The sequence below is a fragment of the Lepidothrix coronata genome, unplaced genomic scaffold (assembly GCF_001604755.1).
Source record: "Lepidothrix coronata isolate B3197 unplaced genomic scaffold, Lepidothrix_coronata-1.0 Scaffold0, whole genome shotgun sequence".
NCBI lineage: Eukaryota > Metazoa > Chordata > Aves > Passeriformes > Pipridae > Lepidothrix > Lepidothrix coronata.
Genome location: NW_016690180.1, coordinates 1568936 through 1593899, shown reverse-complemented (window position 1 = coordinate 1593899; position 24964 = coordinate 1568936). Strand labels below are relative to the sequence as shown.

The 24964-nt window shown below is 37.3% G+C and overlaps 1 protein-coding gene and 1 long non-coding RNA gene across 42 annotated transcripts in view; one reads left to right on the top strand and one right to left on the bottom strand.

Moving 5' to 3' along the window:
- The window catches only part of SORBS2 (sorbin and SH3 domain containing 2), a 217500-nt gene extending 199380 nt beyond the window's left edge, over positions 1-18120 (top strand). For 15 of the 40 annotated variants that reach the window (XM_017818340.1, XM_017818424.1, XM_017818508.1 and 12 more), the window contains 3 exons: positions 593-796; positions 4044-4835; positions 5924-8707. In XM_017818340.1, the coding sequence (XP_017673829.1) occupies positions 593-796; positions 4044-4835; positions 5924-6172 (1245 nt within the window). In that variant the 3' untranslated portion in view covers positions 6173-8707. Of the gene's footprint in view, positions 1-592; positions 797-4043; positions 4836-5923; positions 8708-8729; positions 8838-12297; positions 12348-15212; positions 15320-16104 lie in introns of those variants that run through there. The other 25 variants (XM_017821365.1, XM_017821451.1, XM_017821283.1 and 22 more) reach the window with 6 other exon arrangements.
- LOC108500538 lies at positions 559-24490 on the bottom strand. Of its 2 annotated transcripts, none has more exons than XR_001875901.1 (3): positions 11163-11250; positions 10510-10665; positions 559-684 (listed from the first exon to the last, which is right to left on the bottom strand). It is a non-coding gene; the product is annotated as an uncharacterized LOC108500538 (long non-coding RNA). The 2 variants fall into 2 exon arrangements; XR_001875888.1 differs by lacking the exon at positions 11163-11250 and adding an exon at positions 24002-24490 and having other exon boundaries at positions 562-684.
- Between the last annotated feature and the right edge of the window lie 474 nt (positions 24491-24964).

Here is a 24964-nt window from a genome sequence, read left to right as displayed (position 1 = left end):
CTACAGAAAAAGATTGAGAAATGTTTTCCATTTCAATTGCTGAGCTCTCTAAAACCAGTAACTGAGCCACTGCCCAGGAAAAGCACTTCTTTCTCTCATATTTCCCATGGACTCATTTTTTAGCTTTCTACCTCCACTTATTTCAGTTTTACTGATAACAAAGCGCTTGCATGGGTTTTCTTGTTTAACTTTTATCACTTGGAAGGAAAAATGGGCATAACAGTCACTGTTACATATTATAGTTAGGGTGTTAGCTGGTAGTTTTGCCAGGAATTAAAATAGGTTATGCTCCAAAGAAAAGTGTTAATGTTATTCTCCCAACCAAGAGTAGGGGACTACATGAGATTCCCCTATTATAAAAGAATAGCATTTTAGTCCGTGACTAGCCCCTCATTTTGCTGAAATTTTGCTGGTAGTTTTATACGTGGTTATTATAAATGGGAGTAGAAATGTGGAAATGGAGATGATGCTCAAGACTGATGGGAAACTGCACTGCAGGGAAAATGATACTATGTGTTAAAATAATACCTGCTATTCACAAAATATACTTATAGTGTATGTGCTGATAACTCATTTTCATAATGCATTTCAGGGAGACAGAGTAATTCTTCTCAAGCGAGTTGATCAAAACTGGTATGAAGGTAAAATACCAGGAACCAACAGACAAGGCATCTTCCCTGTTTCCTATGTAGAAGTCATCAAAAAGAATGCATCAAAAAGTGTTGATGACTATCCTGATCCTCCGATCCCCCAAAGCTATTCTAGTGACAGAATACACCATTTAAGTTCAACTAAGGTAAGGATTTTTTTTCTTTGCTGTCACCCCTAGAGTGGGTTTAAAAGGACTTGTAATTTTTTTTAATACAATACATAACTTAGACATTAAACATAGTATATTTTCTTTCCTGCATAGGTAGAATTGCATTACTATCTTATTAATAAAATATTTTAATAGCCAAGTGTGTGTCTTACATTCTGCCAGGATTTATGGTCTTTTCTTCATTAGCTGTTATGTTACTGAGAGTAGGGCTAGGCAAAATTTAGGCAGAAAAATCAAGTCAACAGAAAAAATTTATTCGGGAATCTTAGCAAGAATTTGAGCATTAAGTATATATCTAGTAGACTTTTCCTAGTGCAGTGTGAAGACATTCCCATAAAACAGCTATACTAAAAGCCTACAGTCACATAAGCATGCAGGACACAGCTTGCCAAGATCAGTTCTGTGCCTTTCAAAGTCAAAAAAATTATGAGTGATTCTGTACTAAAACCTTCCTCCTTTTGCCATTTACAGTCAACAAGGAGGCTGTTGTTCCATTCTTTGAGGTGGGACAACAGTGACAGTATTGTTTCATTTAGGAGTAAGGTGGTTGTCATCACATTGCCAATGAACTTGGATTCAGACCTTTAAAGTTTTAGTTTTTCACACCAAATGTGTGTCATAGGTTCTGAATCGTTTTCCTTCCTAGTCTAGATAACCACCACAAGTTGTACTACAGAATGTTGCAGAGAGATTCCTGTGTTACTGTTTATCATTCACTTGTGAGATTTCACAGTCACCTGTGCAGGGAGCATAACATCTTCAGCAGTGACAGAAACTAAGACAGTTTCTTCATACAAGCTGTGATTAGCATTAACATAGTATTGATGATTTTGAAAGCTCGAGATGGAAAATTTTCTAAATCTTCCTCTTTACCTTTGTTCTTTATCTCTTCAGCATTGGACAGTGGGTTTTGTGTGTAATTATAAACATCTTATCTTGCTATTAATCTCTGTTTCAGTTGATTTTGTCCCCTTTTCTACTTTTCTATATTTGAATACTGGTGCTCATTTACATGCTTCAACTTTGAAATAAGTTCCACACTTATTTACAACTTTGGGGTTGTAAAAAGCTACCAAAAATGTCATTTATAGGCAACAGTGGCCTCTGAAAATATTGCTTATGACTAAACAATATTAGCTGGTTTGGGACAGTTGCTAGAACAGGTCTCTTCTGGTTTTCCAGAACATCTCACAACAGAGAACTAGATCCTCTCTCTTCCATTCCAACAAAACTGCCAGCTGAGGTATTGATAAGCTAGGGCCCCTTATTGTTATAGGAACCCAGAGGTACCTGAGGGCAAATCAAGAGTAGGAGGCAGCTTAGGTGCTCCATATTCCAGAGATGTCTCTCTGTGTTCAGAGGTGCTTCTCCCTGTTTTCTACAGAGCAGGCTTGTCTCTAAGGTGTCCTGCAGCTAAAGCTGGTGTTTGTGTAACCGACATAACCCTTGTTGAGCAGAGGTGATGCTTTAGAGCATTTATATCCATATTACAAAACCATGCTGCCACTATTATTTAGTTATTACTAAATTAGTTCTGTAGGGGACTAAATTGGAAGAAGCCTTCCTTGTAACATGCCATCATTGGGTTCTAGCATAAGTTTAAAAAAAACCTCCAAGCTTCTACTGAAACTCTTAGACAGACCTCTTGTTTCTGAATTGAACTGTATTCAGAAATGGCAATACCATGTAAGAAGACATGTTGTTCCTGACTACCTAGAAGAACTACAGGAGCCCTGAAGGTGTTCTGGAGTTCACTACACTTACTGATACCGCTTTTCCTATTCCTTTGGAGTTTCTTACCACATATGACTAGATTGCTAGAGCAATTGCACTAAAGTTCTCTAGCCTAATGGCAATAAAATAAATAAGCAATACAAGTCAGGAGCAAGTTTTGCTGTCCTTGGCTTTGCCTGGTCCATCTGTATCTTTAGACCTAGTGCAGCTTGTAACCATGGGAAAATAAAAAATGGCAATGTCTCTTCTGCATTATTATTGACCTTAATACCATATGTTAGAGGCTCTTGTTTGAGAGGAAAGATGAAGGAAAGAGACTGAGTACTGCTTGTAACAGCCTAGCTCTGTTTTAGCAGGCTGTGTTGTATCAGTCTATACTGTTTACTTTGTTACAGAAGACTCTGTAACAAAGGTTGTCTAACTATAAAATAAAGCTATTTTCCTCAAGAAAACTCAAGCAGAAGGTAAGTAAATTAACCTTCCTATTCTGCCACATTAATCTAGACTTTTGAAATAGCATATTAATACTTAAAGTCTCCAGTAGTCCAGATAACTTGGAGATTACATCTAATTATTCTGGATAGTTGTAACAATGAGATCAAAATATTTTTCACTCAGTTTTAATTTTGAGGGTTAATAGTAACAAAAATGCATTTTCAGTATTTACTGAAGCAATGGATATCTACTGATGCTGTGTACGTATGACTCACCAGTCTCTCATTCTTAGAAAAGGACGTTTCTTTTACCAGAAGGATACTTCAATCAATATTGTGTAAAGATACTCAAAATATACTGCTACATACTGTGCTGTCACTATTTTAAAAGCATTGTTGACTGCCTACATTCAGTTTGAATTGAATGTACCTTTCACAAATGTTGATGTCATTTTTGAACTAAGGTTACTTTTGAAAAAAATGCATTCTGTAGCTGTTCATGCCTTAATAAAAGTATGCAATATATTAAAGATGTTTCTTAAACATTTACCTGGAAGTATTAAGAAAAAGTAGAAGTATTAAATTTGAATAATTGGAAATCACCTCAGTTTTTATACTTTAAAAGAAATACTTAATGACACCTGAAATGTACTTCTGCAAGTGCTATTCTCAAAATAATAGTAATAGTTCGGGGAAAATTTTGTTAATATTAATTGTATGATTTAATAACCTGTGACAGGCTCACTAACAGAGCACCATAAATAACATAACTTTAGCAGATCAAATGCAAGTTGCCTTCATGAATGTAATGATTCAGTTCTGTCTTAATGCCTGACATTTATGCCTCAAGCCAAAACCTGATACAGTTTCATGTTTCAAATGTCTTTCCTGCTGTTCTGATTCATGTAGTAGTGATTTCAGACACCCATGGTCACTGAAATTGTACCCTGTAATCCAGATGATCACACAGACATTTTTCTTTTTCAGTTTACATATATCCTAATTCTCTGTCATGCTTATTTATTTGAATTCCCATGTTATTCTTATTTTTGAAGTTGCCTTCCCAAGCACTGTCCTCACTTTCCAGACAACTTTCCTCCTCTTGGTCACACATTGATCAAAAGATTCTCCAGGCTGCCACTAGTGACTTGTTTTCAAGGACTGTTGGTGTTTCGCCTTCAAGCACATGCAACTTAACTTCTCCATCAGTTCCAGACAGTTTTCTTTGTGACTTAGAAGAACTCAATTCTTTGGCATTGTCAACCTCTCAAACTGTAGCAATATCCCCAGGTAACAGCATTCACCAAGTTAAGGATGGTCATGTTATTCCAAATACAGAAGTGTCTCTCAGCTCTTCTACAGCTCTTCCTCTGTCCTTTCTTGTGTCTACCTCTGTATCATCTTCAGCCAGCTCATCTCATGACATAGCATATAAGCATGTCAGCAACAATACCAAATCAGGAAAAGATAAAGACTTGAGAGGTATAATTGACCCTTTAGTTATTGAAGTACCTAGAGACTTGTTAGATACTACAAGAGAAGGTGAACATGTTGGCGCTATCTGTAACATCCCTTCACCATATGAAGGTGGTTCCATGTCCAGAGTGCTAGCTACAAATGCTGAAAATGAAGAGGAAATCTTTACTGCAGATCTGTCACTTAATATAAGGGATCAGTCAAAGCCTCAAGAATCAGATTTCTACGGAGGAGAACAAGACACAACAGAAGAACTGACAAGACTCTATATAGAGGAGGATCTGGTACATGACAGTTTAGAATTCCCAGTAGCAAGTGGAGGAGGCTCTATGGATTATTATGAAGGATACAATTCACCAAATATTGATAAGGTATTTTAATTTCTGAAATACCTGGGTTCTCTATTCAGATAACTTAGTATAAGTATTCTCTGCCTTTTCATATATTTACATGTTTGTATCGTGCACAGGCACAGCTTTATGCAATTGCATTCGATAAAATTTGAGCTCTGAGCAACCTGATCTGGTGAAAGGTGTCTCGGCCCATGGCAGGGAGGTTGGAACTAGACACTAAGGTCCCTTTGAACCCAAACCATTCTATGATTAAAATTGTCAGTGTTAAGGGATAGTCCCTTCTCAAAAGCAAGCATATGCACTGCTGTAAATTCTGTAGTGTATCAGTTGTGCTGGTCCTTCTGTCCTTGTTGGTTGCCATTGAGCTTCTGATGTAAAAAGCCAGTGAACGATTTTCCTCACTGTCCCATTACATGCTGCCCCTTTTGAGCCAGAAGGCCCCAGTTCTCCAGAGGGAGGGACATGCCTCCTGCAGAGACCCTGCGGTTTGTGCTTCACATGTGTCACTTCACCAGCTGATATATTTATAGCAGGCTCTGTTACGAGAACATGACTAATAATAACGGATCAGATTATGTTTGGCAGTTAGACAAATGCTTCCTCCTGAAACCCTCCCCAGTTCCTCTTTGGGACAGCACATCACTGAACTATCCCAAATGTGTGCTGGCCATTAAATGCCACAATACCACTATTTGTGTCGTTTCTAGGCAAAGTTTTAGAAGAGACTTTTTTTCTGTCCAGCACTTCAACAGACTGTTCAGGCAGTTGCTTTGGCTGTCAACATGCAAATCAGATGCTTAGGACAGTATGTTTTTGGCCAAGTGTAAAACTAGTTAATTAGAAAGATTTTGCAGGCTACCTCTACCCTTATTTGACCTGAAAAACACAGGAGAAAAATGTTAGAGGTGAAATCCATGGCCACAAATGGCAACATTTTTGTGATTTCTGAGAAAAGAAATCTCTTCCAGAAATGTAGACTGAATAATAATAAAATTAGCATGACATTTGTGATTGTTCAGATTAGTTACATGTCTCCTTATTGAGCATTTGACATCCTTTACAGCTGGTTTTATAGCACAACTTCTCATTTTTCTTAAACATTTAAGCCAGCTCTACTTTTTGTGGGAACATCAGAAGACTCTGATCCTCCTTTCCACCTTTCTTCTAATCTTCCACTTCACTCTACCAAGGCACCTACTTTCCACTCTGTTCCTACAACATACCTGTCTATTGCTTCCCTCCCACCTCCCCTCCTCTCTAAACCGTTACATCAGCAGGAGAAAGACTCACCACAATTAAAGGTAACTGCACCTCTTGATTATGGATTGTTGCAAATCTTCATGTATATTAAATAACTGCAAGGCTAACACTGAGTTTGATCTTTTCAAATGTACTGTTTTGTTTACTAATATTAAATAACATAACACATGGAGTGTTAACATAAGCCTTCTTCAAATGAAACAAGGTAAAACTGTAACTATTATGATACAATGAAATGGCTTAAGGAGATACCGCTGACAGGGAAGCAGAAAGACTCAACTCAATTTCTAGTCAATACCAGGACAACAGAGTAACTCATTTAATTGAACAGAACAGAATTGTATTCAAGTATGCAGAAACTCGGTAACATTTGTGTTTGTGTTTTCAATTTCAAGGCAGTGCCTGGAAGAACAGTCATAAATTTCACAGTAAAGCATCTCTGCAGAGTCATGTTCTAAATACCAATTCTGTTAGTCAAGGACTGGACAAAGATTATTCCCTCTTCAGGATTACAGTTTGTGTCAGCATTGCAGCTCTGTGGCAGAAATATGAAAACTGAAGAGTCGCTCTAGGTAGACAAAGTTAATTTCCAGTGCTGACTTCCAGGGAATTCATTTGCTCATGAAAAGAGGAAAACATCATGCAAAAAGAAACTATCCTAGAAGGCTGATCATTACATCTATGGCAGAAATCCTGCCTTTTTTTTTTTTTTTACTCTGTCCTGTCTTACAACGTGCATTCACAGAAAACACAGACATAATGGACTTGTGGAAATCTTAAGATCCACCAGATCTGTTGGGATTTTTTGGATATAGGGAAGAGACATAAGGCTTCTTTCCTGGGCATGAATCTGTCATGGGCTTAAGTACATTCCGCCTCAAAGAAAGAGTAAAACAGAGTACTGCACTTGTTTTTGCAACTTTTAATAATTTATCAGTTGCCGCAGTGCTTTTGATGCTTTTGCTTAGCCTAAGGAGCAAAATTCAGAAAATTCCTCACCTACATTGAAATTCTTTTTAGGTGACCCTCATATTCTTTGCTCTTGTTTGAGCAAGGTATGTTAATCCCAGCTGAAAATAAACAGAAGGAATATCTGTTTTGAAAGTTAAAATATCTACCCCAGGGAACCTCCTAGGCAGTGTATTGCTCTTAAATGGACAAGGCAGGAGGCAAGACATTAATTAACCAAGGGGGATGATTCCATCTTACAGACATAAGAGCCCGAGTACCCAGAAGAACGGAAGGTCTGGGGTCTTGTTAGAGAGTTCTCAGTCTTAATTATTGTTTTCAAACGATTTCGAATCTGGATTATTTTTTAAATCTCAGGAACAGATTCCTTTATAAACTTAATCAGTATATACTTACCTATTTGAAAATTTTCAAAATTATTAGATGCACTCTTACCAATGACAGCAGATTTTTTTGTACAGTATTTCTAAAATGAGATAAATCTTTTCCTCCCAAGGGTAGGCAAACTTTTTTCAGCAGTCAACACTGACTACATCGCCGAGATAGAGAGTTGGATTAAAATAAGTGGAAGCAGGTTTTGGCTGGCATCATTTCTTGCTGCTTAGTCGCCAGGCTGGGCTTGAGAAGACAGGACAGTTCCTATCCTCTTCTCTTTATGCATGTTGCCCATCATTAAGGTCTGCTCTCTACTGACACAGCAGAAAGACCACGAGATATTTTGAGGACTCAAATTTCATAAGTGAAGGGAGGTTCTTCAGAGAGTTCTTGAAGCTGTATACTGATACTTTTGTAATTTTTGTTGTTGATGTAAAAATGCATGCGTATACATACGTATATGTGTGTACATAAATATATTTAGAATGTGGCTCAAATCTAAAGCATGACCAGGGATTTGGACAGTGGAATACAAGGAGCTATGGGTGGGAAATGTCACTTTGCACCATGTTGGTGGGAGGGTGTCCTCCAAAAGAAGAATTCTGAAAACATGTCCCAAGGAGAAATGCTGACATTTTTCTAGCTCCTTGGTCTCTCTTGGTATCCTTTTTTGTTGTTATTGTTGTTGCTGGAATTGTTATTCACGCCTCTCCTAAGAGGAGGCTGTTTTTCTATCTTGTCACACTCTACTGACAGTCACAAATACCATAGAAGAGGTTTTCAGTATCATCACTCCACTCCCCTCACATTCCCCCCAGCTCACCCCTGCCCCTGAGAATTCACATTTGCTGAACACACACCCTTTAAGAACTGAATTCTGACAAATATTTTTCTGATTTATAGTGATGCTAACAAAACAAGGATATTTTCTTGAGGTACATTCCACCAAGTATTTACTTGCTTTCTCAATGCAAATTTAAGGGAAGTGTTCTGTTTGACAGGAAGGAATTACAACATTTGTCCTATACTGTTGAGCTTTTCTGTGTTACCAACTGAGCTGTTTCAGGGGTACACGTGGAATAACTGTTACATGTAAGGGCATGTGCCAGAGCAGCAAAACTTGGAAAAAAGATACAGTGGCAACAATAGAAATACTGTGTACTAATAGTAGGTATTTCTACCTGTAACTCATTGCTTTTTGTTATCAAGAAAAGCACGTTGGGTTTGCATGTACGAATGAAGGAACAAAAATCCCATGATGCTTCATTCTTAAACTCTCACTTGACATAGTTTTTGTGGTTCTTCTAGGCTAATTTAAAGAGAGAGAGATTTGTTATGGGTAAACCTCCTCGTAGCCCAGTGATGACTAAGAGATCCTGCAGCTCACCTGTCAGAGGTCACAGCTATTCACACAGGGTATGGTACTGGATGCCCAGTGTGCAATAACAGCATTTCCATGGACAAGGAGCTCAGTGTCTAGCAGTATTTTGCTTTTGCCCAAGTGTCTCAATACTATCAGTATCTGTTTTCTTCCTGTTGTGCTTCTGTGCTATGTCTGAGTAAAGGCAACAGGTCTGTGTGTGCCAAAACTCATTATATAAATCCATTAGTGTATTGTATCTCTGCAGTACTGCATGGTATTTCCAGTGCTACAAGATGTAAGAGATCAAAGCTCTTTATATTTAGTCTGATTTTATTAAAATTACTCCTCTCTTTCAAAGCATTTCTAGTTTATTAAAATTACAGCTTCTAAGAGTCAAAAATTTATTGCATGTATATGGACTGAATTCTTAGGTTTGAATCCATGTCTTTATTTTTCAGAATGCTTTTTTGCTGTGGTATGATGTTTACTCAATACTGTTCTCTTTATCCAAGCAGTGTCATTCCAGCCTTTTATACCCTTTAGCCTTTCCCTTCCTATCTGTAACATAACTGTAACATTTTTACCTAGCCAGAAAGTCAGGTTGTTTAGAGTTTGCATGGACTTTCCTCAAAAAGGTGATCTGCACTATGGAAAGGAAAAAAAACAACTTACACAACCTAAACTATTGTGAGAATGAGAATTTATGGGTTATATTTTACTTTCATTTTAGGACCGAATTATTCTTTGCATTGGTCTCTTAACATATGGCTCTTAAAGCAGTTAATAGGATGAACTGTTTTCCACACTGTTCCTGCTGATTTTAGGTGATCATCTTTCTGGTGGCTCCCTTTTTAAAATTTGAATTTTAGTTTAAGATATGTAGGTTTATGTAACTTTCAAAGCTTGGCTTTTTGGCAAGCCTGTGTTTACTACCAGGTATGAAGGGACAGTGCTTTCCTCATCAATGAAGAAAGGCGGTTCAATCATAGATAGGAAGGCCAGGATTCTTGTAGTAGTGGACCAGCATCATCTCACAGAAAGTCCAACTAGGAGTGAGATCCATAAAAAAGGGATTAAGCCCTATATTAATTTTGCATGTTCCTCCAGATTAATGACATGTAACCAGTATGTTAAGAGAAGTGTATTGGTCAATGCGTTAATGTATTTATTACTTTAATTCCAAAACTACAAGAGCACAAATCATGCACCTAATTTGCATGCTCAGGACTGTACGGAACTATTGTATGCAAGGGCATATTAATCATGCATGAAAATCAGGGATACAACTGGGACCATTGACTTGATTGCACATTTAATGTTTTTGGGATTAGATCCTGCAGTATTTTCCAGGAAACAGGATATTCTAGTAAACTGAGGAGTAGTTGAAAACTAGAAATAGTCTTTGCAACAGTCCCCTATCTAGCTAATGTAACTGTATATGGGAATGAGAGCTTAGGGAAAGAAAACAGGGAGAAAGCTTCTGGATGTTGGCTGGGGTATTATTGTGGAATGTATTCAAATAGCGAGTGAACTCCAAGGTCCCTCTCTTCAGACATACCACCATTTACTTCACCTTATTTTCACAAGATTGTCATTTTGTCAAAGTTTTCCCTGTGGCAATAACATACAGTTGAAAATCTTTAGTCATCTTGATTTTTATTATCTTTTTCTACAGTAGTTAATTCATTTTATGAAGCATATGCAGAAAAAGAAGATAATACTGACCTACCCAGTTTCTTCCTGCCTTGGTATTACGTTCAAAGCATTGTATCATTTGTAGCATTCTTTAGGATGTTGACTTTCATTTTAGGAAAAATCCTTAACCTTAGTTGAGTTCTTTTGCATCTCTGACTATCTGTGGCAGTCAGCTCAGTTACAGACCTGATGAAAGATTAGCAGAAAATAAGGTCAGATTCCAGTCTAAATACAAAGCATTCTGCCCAATGGACTATTTTCTTCTTGTTTGACAAGCCAGCCATTGAAAGAGGTTTACTAAGAACTGTTTAATTTATGATCTTTACTGTTGGATTCTTTGATAAAAATTACACAACTTTTTGTACACTGGCAGAGGAGAGTTAAATGAGGGAGAGAAAACAGTAAAGAGTATAGAAAATTCTTTTTTTTTACTTTGAAAACCTCTTTCCCACTTAGCATTCAATAATACAAATTAAAAGTCTGTAATTCTCCTGCCTGCATTTTTAGGAACCTTTTAAAAGTTACACTCTATAGACTGTAAAGACAAAGTGTAGACTGTTCACAATACTTTCTGCATGTACACATACAAACTGATGAAAAGAAATTTAACTTCTTTAATGTCTTCTGGAGATGCTGAGAGGGAAAAGGGAGAAAAACAAACAAACAAAAAACAAACTGCGTACAGTGTTCTTCTATTCAGTTTCTTTTATCAGACTCTGGGCTGTTTACTGCTGCCTTCTCTCATTGAAGACTCTATCAATCTTCAAGAGTGAACTGAAATAAGCAAATCAAGAGAGAATCATGGGGCAATAAGACAAATTCCGTGGCTTAAAGATCAGGTTACAGTTTGCTCAATTCATGAAAGAAAGTGCTATGAGCAATATTTGATATCCACACTTCTAAAACAGATATGGTTCCCGGACTTGTCTCTACATCATGACCTTAAGGCATCCTCAGTCATCAGCAAATATGATCCCCGCTCACATTAAGAGCTTTCCCAAGCACCTGCTCCTGTGTTGTTTCTGACCCCAGCCAGATTCTAATCAGTATAAGTCAATGACTTTCTGAGCAGTATATGGTTTCTGTAGGAGGTTAATATTTTTCATTTCCATTGCATCCAGATTTATTGAATATTAGTGGTGGGTAATGCTCCATTAAGAAGGAACATAGTTCCTTTCATAGAGCTTTGCACTGGAAATACAAACTACTTTTTCTGCTGAAGTAAAAGTGTTAATTGTTATTTTCACACAATTAAATGTATTTTTTTTTGTTCTTCGACTCCCAACAGCCTGCATGGCTTGAGATGAAACAGAAGTAATTAAAGCATAGCATGTTATGCCTGCCAACTTAGTACTCTGTGTGTGTGTAATGTAAATTGGTGTGGGTTTTGTCTATCAATATTCTGGATTCTGCCATTAAGTATAGGAGATTTTTTTCCGCTTATCTAAAAATATACTTCACGCAAAGAATGTATGATGTTCAGCCGTTGCATCTGATTTTTCTAATGTTATTTCTGTTTCACAGTGAAGAGGCTGAAAGGTTCTATTCCAACTTTATACTGTACTATAAATAGAATGGACTGATAAAGTTCAGTTTGTTTAGTTGTTATTATGGCCTCCAAAAATCAGATCTTTAAACCTGCCAAGATTTAGTTGTTTGTCATGTCTCTTAGGAATTTATTGGAGGGGGAACAGAATGGGCCGTTGTTTTAGACAAGGTAGAATGTGAACTCTTGAGCAACTGTGTGTCACACCCCTATCCAATTATTTGGACCTTAAACTGCAAATCTTTATTACATTTCAAATCATTTCATTTCAGCCACAGCGCCCTGTGCTTTCTCATGAAAACATACACAGTGGGGGGGAACCGTAAGTATACTTATTGTCTATTAAACCAAAACCTAGCATTTAAGCAATAGCCAGCACATCATCAGATAATTTGTTAACTTGCCAAGTACAATTATGAAGAGATTTTGGAGATTTTTTACAGAAAAATGATGTAGGAAGATATCGAAGAAGGTCTCAGAGAGCAAAGCCTTAATTGTTTCATTTACATCAAATGCAGACAGATATGACAACTTACAGTTTCCCATCATCTATACTTAAAAGGAGTAATAATTTTGTAAAAGTAAAATTTGACTCTTCTTTATTCTCTCCATTTTTACATCTCAGCAGAATGACAGTTTAAGATTTAACATTGATTCAACTCATCTGCTTTACTGACTTGAAGCAAATTATTCAGAAACAGTTCTGGATGTGAATAGAGAAAAAAAAAAACCTTGATATGTTGATCACAGGAACACAGGCTCACACTTTTTGGTGTGATTTACAAGTGCAATTCAAATATGAGATACAGGAAAGTGTTTATGAAAACTGAAGAAGAACCTAGATCTCAAGTCTTATTTTCGCAAACAATTTAAATGCTTGGCATACTTCAGTGCTGACTGTTAAAATGCAAGTTCAGTGCAAGATTGTTTCAAGATATTTTTTTTCCTCAAGTCTTGCATTTGGGTCCTGTTTCAAGGATCATTGAAACCAGTAGCCATTCTTCCTCTAGCATCAGAGCACTTCAGCATATGCCCTATTAGATAATTTCTCAAAAATGTAGCTAAGGCTTAACATCTAAAAATATTTTAAAGTTTACCTATTAGTCACTTGAAGACAGAAGAGAGTGGCAAAAAGTTACCAAACAGCTATGCCACAGATAATATATAATTAAAATAGGATGTTTTAGTTTTAATCTCACTGAAACTACAAGCTCCTGTTGGTATTGTTGAGCATACTGAAGCACCTAACTCAGTTTTGTAAGCAATAATTTTCTATTTCATTTTGTTCAATATTGTTTAAGTAGTTCATAACTAAGGTTATTTATTCCTAAAATTAAAAATAGAAATATATTTAAATTGCCAACCAACCATTCTTTGCTTTGAATATGTATTCTGTCAGTGTTGTTAATGATAGTAGAGTTTTCATACTTAAGAAAGTCTTAGATTAGCACAGAGAGAATGAAATTAATACACTGGAGTTATTAAAATGGATTATCTGGAAATTACTAAGATTCAATTTCAAAAGTACAAAGAGTGCTAATTGGGACATCCTTGTACTGTACTTGAGTAACATTCATGGTACATTACATCTGCAACTCCTGTCCCCTTGAAAGCTGCATTTAATAATTTTTTGGAATATCATCATGGCTCTGCTTTCCTGGAATGATGATAAGCATAACAGAAACTGTTATTGCCACTTAGGTTTTTGCACAGATTGTTGTTACTCCTGCTGCACAAATTACCAGAGGTATTTGCTTAAACAACCAGTTTTGTTCCATTTTGTTAGTGTGATTAAAATATAAAAATAGACTTTTCAGACTTGGGGAGATAACTGCCAGTCATGAGATATTAAGTTAAAATCTTTATTTTCTTGGAACAGTATCTTCATTTTTTGTCCAAAGCAGCAATGTGAAAAATAAGTGTAGTTTAGTCAAGAAGACCATAATTAAACTAAACCGAGCACCACTCTATATGTAGGATTTTCAAGTTGGACTTTCAGGAACATCAATTTTTTACTAAAATAAACATCTCATTTAAGCCATGAAAACTGCTGGAATGATACAGAGCTAAATGAAATACTCAGTACCAACACATCAACTGGCAAGCTATTTTGTTTTTACTGGGGGAAGTGTAATGGCATTAAGGTTTAAAACTCAGTGAACTGTTGTTAAGAGGGAAGGAATGGATATGATTGTTTTGCTTCAGTATTTTGAAATTAAAACTATTTCCTTTGTACAATTTCTGCAGTTATACCCTGCTTCTTTATATGCAGTCAGTCATATATGGGGCAGAGTTGCTTACAAAAAAAAAAAAAAGCAGATTCTGACTCTGCAGGACTCAGGGGCTTATGCAGCAATCTTTCTGTGGGCTGTCAGCCCAAGTGCCTTCAGTTCCCCCTAGTGAGAGTTTATTGCCGTTCTTTCAATTCAAAAAACCTCAATTAAAAGCTGTCAAGGAATCTCATACCTCTTTCCATTTATCCACTAACACCTGCAAACTGCAGCTCCTGACTGGGGTGGAGACACAGGTCGGTGTCTGAATACTGTTTGAGTTTCCATGCATTTGTCCCCTGATTTGATTCAAACCTCTTTAACCAGGGAACAGGTTACCCCTGTATGTTTCCAGATAGCAATTATGCTCCACCTTCTCCATAGAGGAGAGCACCTCTTTTATATCAGAGCAAAGGCTTGCCACACCACTTGCAGCTGAGGAGCTCAGGGAGGTCCCTCAGTTACAGTGACTGTGTGTGAGCTGCTGTCCTGGGCACCCTCCTCCACAGACACCTCACTTGTGCTGGTGGTACTTGCTTCAGAGAGCTTAAGGTCAGAGCCACAGTTTCAGATGCTGATCATGGAGGGTTACAGTGCCAATATGTCTGTAGGCTCCCCTCTAATAGTCCTCAGTTTTGGTGACTCAACTATAAAATAATGCTAAAAAAATAAATCTATTTTCAAACCCACTGGTTGAGGAGCAAACCCAGTCTTTAGTGTCAGATCTTTCCAATGAAGTTTTTCTTAATTTACTGTAAATTCTTAACTCTCAAGTCCATCAGGCAAAATAAATCCTTCTCCCATCTATTTGCAAGAAGTGTTAGTTGTTAGTTAATGTTTAAGCCAGCTCCTTTACTTCAGCAAAGGTGCAAGAAACTCTTACTTCTTTTTAAAATGCATCGTTTGTCCTATTTAAGGTTTCAGGCTCTATATAACTATACTCCTAGGAACGAAGATGAATTGGAGCTCAGAGAGGGAGATGTCATTGATGTGATGGAAAAATGTGATGATGGATGGTTTGTGGGTATGTTTTAATTTGGTTGCTTTTTTCTTTTTTTTTCCCCCTAACCTTTGCTACCCTCTTTGTTAAGTGGCTTTTAAACAACTTAATTTTTGTTATTCAGTGTAATAAACCTAAACCTGGCTTTATCAGGAGAAATCCCAACCAAAATCCACTGAAATTAGTGGGTGACTTTGTCCTTTCATCTTTTGAAATTGGTGGACACAAATTGACACATCTGCAGTTTGTTGTACAGCATTGTTGTCATTTATGACACAAAATGGCCTATGTATTACTGTTCTCTTCATAAAGACCAGGTAATTTAAATCTTACTCACATGAATACATCTAAAGAATTGACTACTTGTGAGAACCAATTATTACTGAACAAACAAAGATTTCATAACCAGGCCTAGGTAAAGTAGCTTAATCATTTCATAAACGCTCATATACATGTAGCTAACTTAATCATCTGACTAGTCCTTTGCATTTAAAAAAATTCAAATTATTTAAATAAACTTGATGTTGTTGAAGTTATTTCTGTGTACCAAGAATTTTAGAACAGCTTTTAATCAAGACCTAACAATTTAATCAAATATGCCTCTTCATTTGCTTGTCACTTCCTGCATTTATACTTCGTTAAAACTCACAACTCACAAATGAAATTAAAAATAATTTTTTGAAGTTATATCATAAGAAACTGTAGATATTTCTGTTTGTGCAATATTAAACATAAAAATTTTAAGGCCATGCTTACATAGTGAATTTCTGTTGTTATTCCCATCTTTCATTTATTGCTTCTAATTTCAGGAACCTCGAGAAGAACCAAATTCTTTGGTACTTTCCCTGGAAACTATGTCAAGAGGCTGTGAAATTTTTTTTTCTACTTATTTATGCTGCATCTCTGCAACACATCTGCATAAAGCTGCTAGAAAACATGCTACGCTGGCCTTCTGTTTTCTTGCTTGCAGTCTCAAATAGAGGCCATCTAGTTCATCCTCATCCCATCCCACCCGCCAAACCGTTCCAGCAGTATTACAGCAACGACCACAGAGTGAATAACTAAGCTTTTCTGAGACAAGAGGAATCATTTCAGCATTTAAACACTCCCTGCTTTAAAGTCTTTTTATGTGAAACACAATAGGAAAAGCCTGATGACAGGTACACAGAGGAATTGCCATGGGGGGGTGGGGGGAAGGGGGGAAAAACTATGCTTGGTTAGAACATTTGTGGTACTACCGTGAAGTCTGGTGGGATTTTTTCAGCATGCATGTAATACAGGGGAAAGTTGCTGTTTACTATTTTTAAAAAAATTGTTTGAGTTTCCACATTCTTACTAGCTTGGCAGCATTTTTTGCTTCCACTTGCTGTATCACGGGTTTGCCTATTGTACTGGTTTACAATGTATGACAAACTATAATATAGATTGTTTGCCTGCACTTGTATGCTGTAACATATGCACAGTGATTGTAAAATCTCAAGCAAGCATAGTGAAAAATGGAAGAACTGCAAGTGTTCTGAACGGGTGCAATGGTATTGGCTAAATCTTTTTTTCCCCTAACAAACCTGTAGTGTTTTCTGTTAAAAGGTGAGAAGTGAAAAAGGCAATAAGACTTGGGAAAGAGGATTTAAGGAAGAGACAGACAGTGGTATAAGCATAGACAATAATAACCTGCTACTGATGTCTGATACTAAATGGTTGCAATCAAAATGTTGTGATAGTAAGCAACATGAAATGTGAGAGGTTAGTGTTTTTACATATCAGGAATTTTAATAAGCAGAAAGTAAACAGTGTTAGTGCAATGGGTTGTTGGGTTTGGGGTTTTTTTCCTAACATAGCCACCTGAAAAATATTCACAAGTATCATGTACTGATTTACTTCACTATATTTGTATATGTATATTAATGAAACCCAAGTTACACATTCTTTTTAGGAATTTAGACAGAAAAAAAAGTCACAAGTATTAAAACCGATACATTTTAGAGGTTTTTTTTTCTTTTTTTTTCCTGAATGAAACAAAGTATTTAAAAACATACATTTTCCATAAGCAAAGGTAAGCATAAAATTAGCAAATAAAATTAAGGCACAGGACAATAATGGCTATGGCTTTATAAAATAAAATTTCAGATTTGGTTTCTTCAGCACCTTATAGATGGCAAAGGCTTCTGCTGCATTTCTCATGGGTAAAGGATTGAAATTATCAAAATGTATGTAGTCTCTGTAGCATTTTGTACATATGTTTGCTTTTTTGTACAGAGCCATTTGGTTGTTGATTTTTAAAAAAAATAAGTTCCTTATTTGATCTCTGCCCTCTTTACATACAGAACATTTCAATGCATTTTTCTTTTCTTGCTCTGTTTACCATAAGTACATCTGGATAGTGCAATTCTGTAAGATAGCATTTTATGCAAAATTTTATTAATTAAAATATGGTTTACCAGCCAAATCTAAATGTACATATGTCTTTATTACTGAGAAATGTCATTAAGACAAAGGTAAAGAAACATCTTTGTGCAGCATACCTTTATTATTGCAGATTTCATGGCAAAAGCTTTATATTCAAAGGCTTTCAATTTTAAACTAGATCTGCATGCAGCTTTGCTGTGAAATTAATACCTATCTTTGATGCCATTTATGATTGAAGACTTAAATATCTGTTGCCTGTGATATTTAAAAAGTACTGTTTCTACTCTGTATCTGATTTTAGAAAAATGCAGGTTTTTCATACCTGACTTTCAGGTAACTGACTTTGAATTCCTACAAGCAAAAGGTCTCTGTGTTTTTTTTTCTTGAATAGACTTCTAATAAATTTTGCTTGGAGTACACAACTGTTTCCCCCATCATTTCTCAAAATACATGTAATATAACTTAAGTATTGCTAAGTGCTTAACTCTTCAAGCTTGTATGCAAATAGTTTCTCCTTGTATTTTTTTTTCACCCCACCATCAAGCATACACCAATTATATATATGGGCAACTAGCATTGGCCTCAGGGCTCTCAGTTGGTCCACTTCTATGTCACTATCCCCAAGGCAACTTGAGTGCAAAAGCATCGTTACGGACTTTCTGCGGGCGTGTGATAATTTGAGATAATTCTTCTGTTGCCAGAACAACCCTTCACTCCAGAAGCACAAAGGTAAAATACACAATGGTAACCCATTATGTTAAACTCATTATGCCTGGTGAAAGTTCCCACATCCTAATCCTTCAATAAAAGCAAAACAAGAACTCCCATGTAAAGTGACAGCATAGGAACAAGATTTAAGGAAAACACTGATATTGGGGGAACATCTTACACTTGGAATATCTGTCTGTCAAGGAACAATTGTCAAAAAAAACCCTCAACAAGAGGCAAAATATGCAAGCAGCAGCTTCTAGGGATTGTGTGTTGGGGGGAAGGGTGGTGTGGTGGTGTTTGGGTTTTGTTGGGTTTTTTTTTTTTCACTGACTGGTAACACAGTTACTGCCAGTGCCTCAGAGTAGCTCTTTAGTCCTGCTTCACCACGCCACACTGGCTGCCCTTGCCAGGCTGTCCCCTCTGAAATGCTGTGTGTGGTGTGTTTCTACCACTGACAAATCCAGTACAACAGCAACCTGCATTTGGACAGGAATAACCCATTTCCTTGAGTCCAATTCATGCTCAGTTTTGTCTTTACGATTGCTGGGCTGGAAAATGGAAAACCATCAACACCTCTAAATAAATTGTGTGTAGCTGTAAGTGGGACTGCTGTTAAAACTCCAGCAGGAACTCCTTCGTCAGTATAAGAAGCGTCAATGTTGAGAGCGCTTTCAATCTGGACGAGGCCTAATTTAGTATCACTGAAGTAAATGTGTTCTTCCTATGCTAAGTTTGCTTGAAGTCACCACATGCATCTCCTCTTGCAGCCTGACAAGCAAATACCAATCAAACATTGTGTGGTTTGTCCTTTCTGTTTGCTAGGTGACCCAGCATGGGCTTCAGGACATCACTGAAGTACTGCTTTGTGCCAATACTTGTGAGAATTGTCAGAAATAGGAAGTACTGTGCTTTAATAGCCTTTTTTCTATAAAAACTAGCCTAATAACACCTGCTGGTTAGTGTAGTCTCACTAATGTAAATAAATTCTGGGTAGTTAAGGGTCTGAGTCTTTAAGGGGTAAAATAGAATCCTCTGCTAATTGCAAAAAGTAGATCAAAAAAGCAAAAATATAGGCCATTGCAGTGAAAATAGCAAGTAATCAACACTTAAGGAAAAGAATGCAATCAATGTTTAAATCAAAAAGTAGAGAAATATTTAAGTTATATCCACACAAACCAAATATATTCAATTCCACTGTGTCTGCTGAAATCCCAACTACACTATTTAAGGAACAAACTAAAAGATTTTTGAGTTTCCTTGTATAGGCCCTTATAAACTCATGAAGGAGACTCTACAGGACTAGGTGGTGCTTTGTCCTTAAGGCCAGAGGAAGAGAGACCTGGGGAATTGGAGGCCAGCCAGTTTAATATTTAGGAAGAGACCAGAATAAATGAATTAAAAGTCTCAGATATTCACAGATTTTTTTGGAAAATTAGAGCTCAAACCAATTTCTTCTTCTCTTGGCAGCCCATGTAGCCTGCATCTTAATTTCTATTAGGATTTTTTTTTTTTAATGCTCTGACTTAGCAGCTGTGCTAGCAGACTAAGAAAAGTCAGTGCCAGTCCAATAAAATCAAGTCTATTACAGAGTTGTGCTACATAACAGATGAATAGGTAACAAAACCACAGCATCCCTAAAAACCAGTTCGTCTCAGTGCCTACTCTGCAGTGAGCTGTGTATTTGCTGTTGAGGTAAAGGCTTCTTAAAACAAGAAAGCCCATAACATACCAACAAGCCAGGGAGACTAATGCATGAGCAGTTCAGGGTAGTGATCTATGTCTCAAACTAAGCAAAGGGTCACCCTAGCGGGTCTCACATTCTGTCACCCACACCAAAGCAAAGCATGTTGTCATTCTGCAATGTCTGGCATTTACTAGTTGCCTTTTAAATGCTGATATACAGAACCAGGACAGGAACACGAGGTGCTTCCTGTGCGTTTGAAAAAGCAGTGCGTGAGCCCATGGGGAAGCTGGAAGCATGAAGTCAGTAGCTCTAGAAGGACCTTAGGTCATTGCTAAGTATAATCCCTTACAGCATTAATAGTTACATGGTGAAATCCTGCCTTCGCCCCAGTTAACAGCAAACTCCTTTGAAGTCAGATCCCACAGTAGTGCTAATAGTTTATGTGTTAGCTTGAAACTAAAGTTGCACAAGAGAGAAGCCCTGAGCCAACTGAATGTCCAGTTTGGGTTGGTTTTGTTATATTGAAAAGTATGAGTGCAGGCAGAGAGCAGAAACTACTTCTTTAACAGCTCCCATGACAGAGCAGAGCAGATAGTTCCATTCTCTAGTACCTAACTGGCAAGTGCTGGTTGGTTACACTGTGCACCTGCACCTGGGACTCCCAGCTCCTGTTTCATTTGCATCAATGCAAATCCCATATGTAATGTATTAAGAATTATGCCTTTGAGTATTTAACTTCTGTTTCCTCAGGGGTCACAAAGGAGCAAAGTTTTGTGGTAAGAGACTATTTTACATTTCCAGAAAGTAGAAAGCATTCTCACTAAAATAGCTTTAATGCCTATAACAACTATCCTATAGCAATTTTTTAAGCAGCCTTTGTATAGTGACATCACAGTTAATTACAGATCAGGAGCACAGAGGGTTCCGCTACAGCAGGATGGCATTACATCACAAGTGACACCAGGGTAGGGGAGGGAAGTGTTGACTGACAACCAGAAATGCGTTGCTAGGTTTATCCTCAGTACAGACACTCACATCTCAACAATTTATCTTTCCTGCTGCCAACACATAACAAACTTGGAAACCATTATTTCATCACCCACATAAACGAATAGCAAAGTAATCCTCCTACATTTTCCATTCATCAGATAAATCAGTAAATCACTTTAAAAACATCCCAAGAATAATGTAATTATTTATTTCTACCAGTGAAGAATTACCAGAGAGTTACACACAGTGACTCTTTATACTTCCCTCAGAAAAGGAGGGGATTCACCTTTCTGTCACGAGCCACTGTTTCCCTTTGCAAGAGGGTCCTGTATTCATGTGTGTCCACTTTAGGTGCAGAGCTGTAGCTCCAAGTGACTGGAACGGTAGTTTGCTATTTAAATAGCAAGACTTTTTGGCTGTCTTACATTAAAATAAAATGGAGTAATTTTATTTCAAGACTTTCTACAAGTGCCACTTAAGAACCAAAGATATAGACTGTTATATTAAAATTGTCAAACCTTCAGTCACTTGCATCGAGATTTTTTTTTCTCAACACTGAGCTAAGCATACAACTGGAACCAGCACTGCAGATGGGGAACACTGAAGAGACTGAACATGTCATTCTAAGTGGGTCATCACACTGCTTCTGTCGCTGTGATTTGCTAGATAAACCCCAAGCATGCAATGACCCAACTCATGCTTCCCCGGGTTGATACTTCAAACTGTAATGTGAAACATGTACAAATACCAGCTGGTTTAATACCCACCAGAGGCTTTCCTTACACTACCACAATTTCATCTGTTATAGATAGGGATTTTTTTCACACGTAACTAGAAGTATTTGAACAGGTGAGAATGAACCCATCCCTCCTTACACCATAAAAGAAGACAAATTAATGTGCCCAATATGTCTGGGGTAGTAAAGAGCAATACTTATGCCATGGAAGAGTTCAAGAAACTATTTATAGATTCGCTTAATCTGCTCCTGCAGCCAATTCTAAGGTACAAGACACAAAGCAGCACTACACACCATCTGAAGCAGAAAGTATGAAAGCCATATCCCATCAAAACCACAGGGAATCATCTAGGACACATAGAAAAACTTGCTTCTAGCCACCAAACCATACTTATGTTCTCAAGCAAGCATACTGCTACAGAGGAGTGCATAATTTTTGTACCTACCATTTAAGTCAAAAGGAGTTTTAAAGAAGAGTAGTCAGAGAAAGAAATTGAGCCAAACTTATGTCAGCATCAGATAATAATTTCTGATCGTCACAGCTTTAATTACAAAACTGCTGGTATTTAAACTGTTACAGAAAACTGACTTTTCAGTTGCACACATCACTGATAAATTCCATGCACAGCATCCTGAAATTACTGCTAACTATCCAAACTTTTTTCTTTTTTTGCAGCACACACTTTCTTTGTTTATCTATTTCATTTCAGGGACACAAACAGTGCAGTCTTTGAGACAGGAATCTTCAAGACAGAAAGCCTTGTGCTAAGAGGTCCTCGATCCTTTAAGGTCTTACCCATTGCTTTAGTGCAGGGGGAAAAAACCCACTAGATTAAAATAATTTCATAGGCACATCCTGTACCTCAGATACAGAAATAGCAGATGTTTCAACCACCTCCTCTAAAAAAAAAAAAAAAATCAAAAAACTCAAACCAAACCAAAAAAAAAAAAACAAAACAAAACAAAACAAAACAAACCACCCAAACACCAAAACCAGAGAGTTGGGTGGTTACTAGAGGAAAAAGAGGGGAGATGTTTGGGATGTTAGAGGCAGACAAGACCAGGGAGAGCTGTTTCAGACCCTGGAAAAAGGATACCTGGCCTATTTTGTGGAGTCAACCTTGTCAACCTTCTTCCTCTGTCACACACATCCTGTGCTTCCACAAATGATAACTCCCCAGGAAAGCCTTAGAAAGGCAACTATTACAGTCAGACCAGACTAGGAAAAGAATAAGATCAACAGAGGAAGATAGAAACATCTATGGCAAGCCTGACAGAAGTCAAGTAATTTCTGAAATCCTCCAAGCTGTATGGGCCTCCTAAATGCCCTCCCCGAAGGGTGACCTATCCTACTTTTCCTTCCTGTTCTACCACCTTCTCTCCCTGTCAGCCCCAGAGGCAAACAAGCAAGAAAGGAGAAAAAAAACCAGCATTCAGAGAGACTTATTTTGCATTTCTGAATGGCTTTTAGTTTTCAGCTTTTTTGGTGTTTGGTTTGTTGGGCATTTTTTGGCTGGAGGGATTTGGTAGTAAGGATTGTAAGCAAGACAGTTTCCAAGTCTTTATTTCCAGAGGATTTCGTTAGGAGAATTTGCTTACATTTCAAAGCATTACCTGTAAATACCATGATTTACCTGTCTTCACCTTCTAGAGTGAGGATTACCCTTTGAAAAGCCATGGAGGAATTACACTCAAATTCTGGCCTGGATTTCTACAATACCAGCCAACTTTAAAAGCAAAAATTCTCAGCTATGTTATGAATTATATTAACTCCCCCCATACTGGATTATAGCAATAGGGGATGCAGGAATACCAGTTTTAAGACTAGATATCTGACAGTTGTCACATCTACCATTCCAGATCCACTAATTACATGTTGATAAAATGTGAAGTTTACCCTAGTTAAGCTTTTGCTGGTTTTGTCCCTGCTGCAGTTTATCCTTTCTCATGATACAGCCACTTTTTGTAAATGTTTTCTTAATCTTGTGCACTTACCCTACATTCACTGAACAAAAGCAAGCAAAAACTCTAATCAGGACAAAGTGTGAAACACATAATTATTTGCTTCCATTTGGTATTTTCTTTTGCTGTTAAGAAACTAATTCATGGACTTGGACAAGCCACCAGTGTCCTTTCAACAAGCAGAAAGAAATCAAAATTTTAATGAGGAAATACTTACAGTATAAGCTACATTTAAGCCTTACGCCTGAGTAACTACAGTGTGTGTCAGGACCAAGGATCCAGCTTTGTGGCTGTCTACATTCTGAAGCTGCTAATCTCTGGCTCAGGGCCCACCTTATACTTAAAACAGAATACAATATTTGTCTTTCAGCTGTTGCTGTTTGTCATTACCCAATAAACATGGCTAACTCTTCCATAGCAACTGCTGTTAAAATGCTAAACCCCAGCCACAAAGTGAAAGAAAAATAGATGTTGAACACAGTACTTTATGGAATGTAAGACAACAATTGTATATTAAAAAAAAATTCTGATACCTGTTTCTAAAAGAAAAGTACTCAGAAGGCTTGGCACTAGAACTACAAAGTGACTGTGGCCTTACATGTGATCTCACATGTGATCTCCTCATTTGTTTGTGTATGAAGTCTCATCTCTTGGGAACCACAAAATAGGTCAAGGTATTGATCTAAAAGTTTGACACATGCTTTGAAGAAACACTTGACTGCTCTGTATTTAGAAAAAAGAATCCATGTATTCTTTCAGGCTTAAGGCAGAATGACCTTTTTTTTGTTTTCCCTTACTTCTAAGCTTCCCAGATAGAGGTCTTGGGTCAGTAGACTGATATGGAAAAATTGTAAATACTTATTACTAAAGATATCTTTCTCTCACATGCACAAATGCACACAAGCTCACAAACAGTGTTTGATGGAAAATCCTGTTAACTACAGTGATACAGGATGAACCACCATGGACTATAGTCCAAATCCTTATAATCTTCTGTTGCCTACATCCCTCCAAAAACCTGTAGCAAGCCCAAGGGAAACACCAGACACATTCTCAATAGCATTCACACTGTTGAAGTACAGTTACATATAAGCACTTTGCTCTGCTCTCTTATATCCGAGGAGCCCTATCAAAGAGCTCTACTTTACAGCCCAGGATAAAGACATGAACTAAAAAGAAC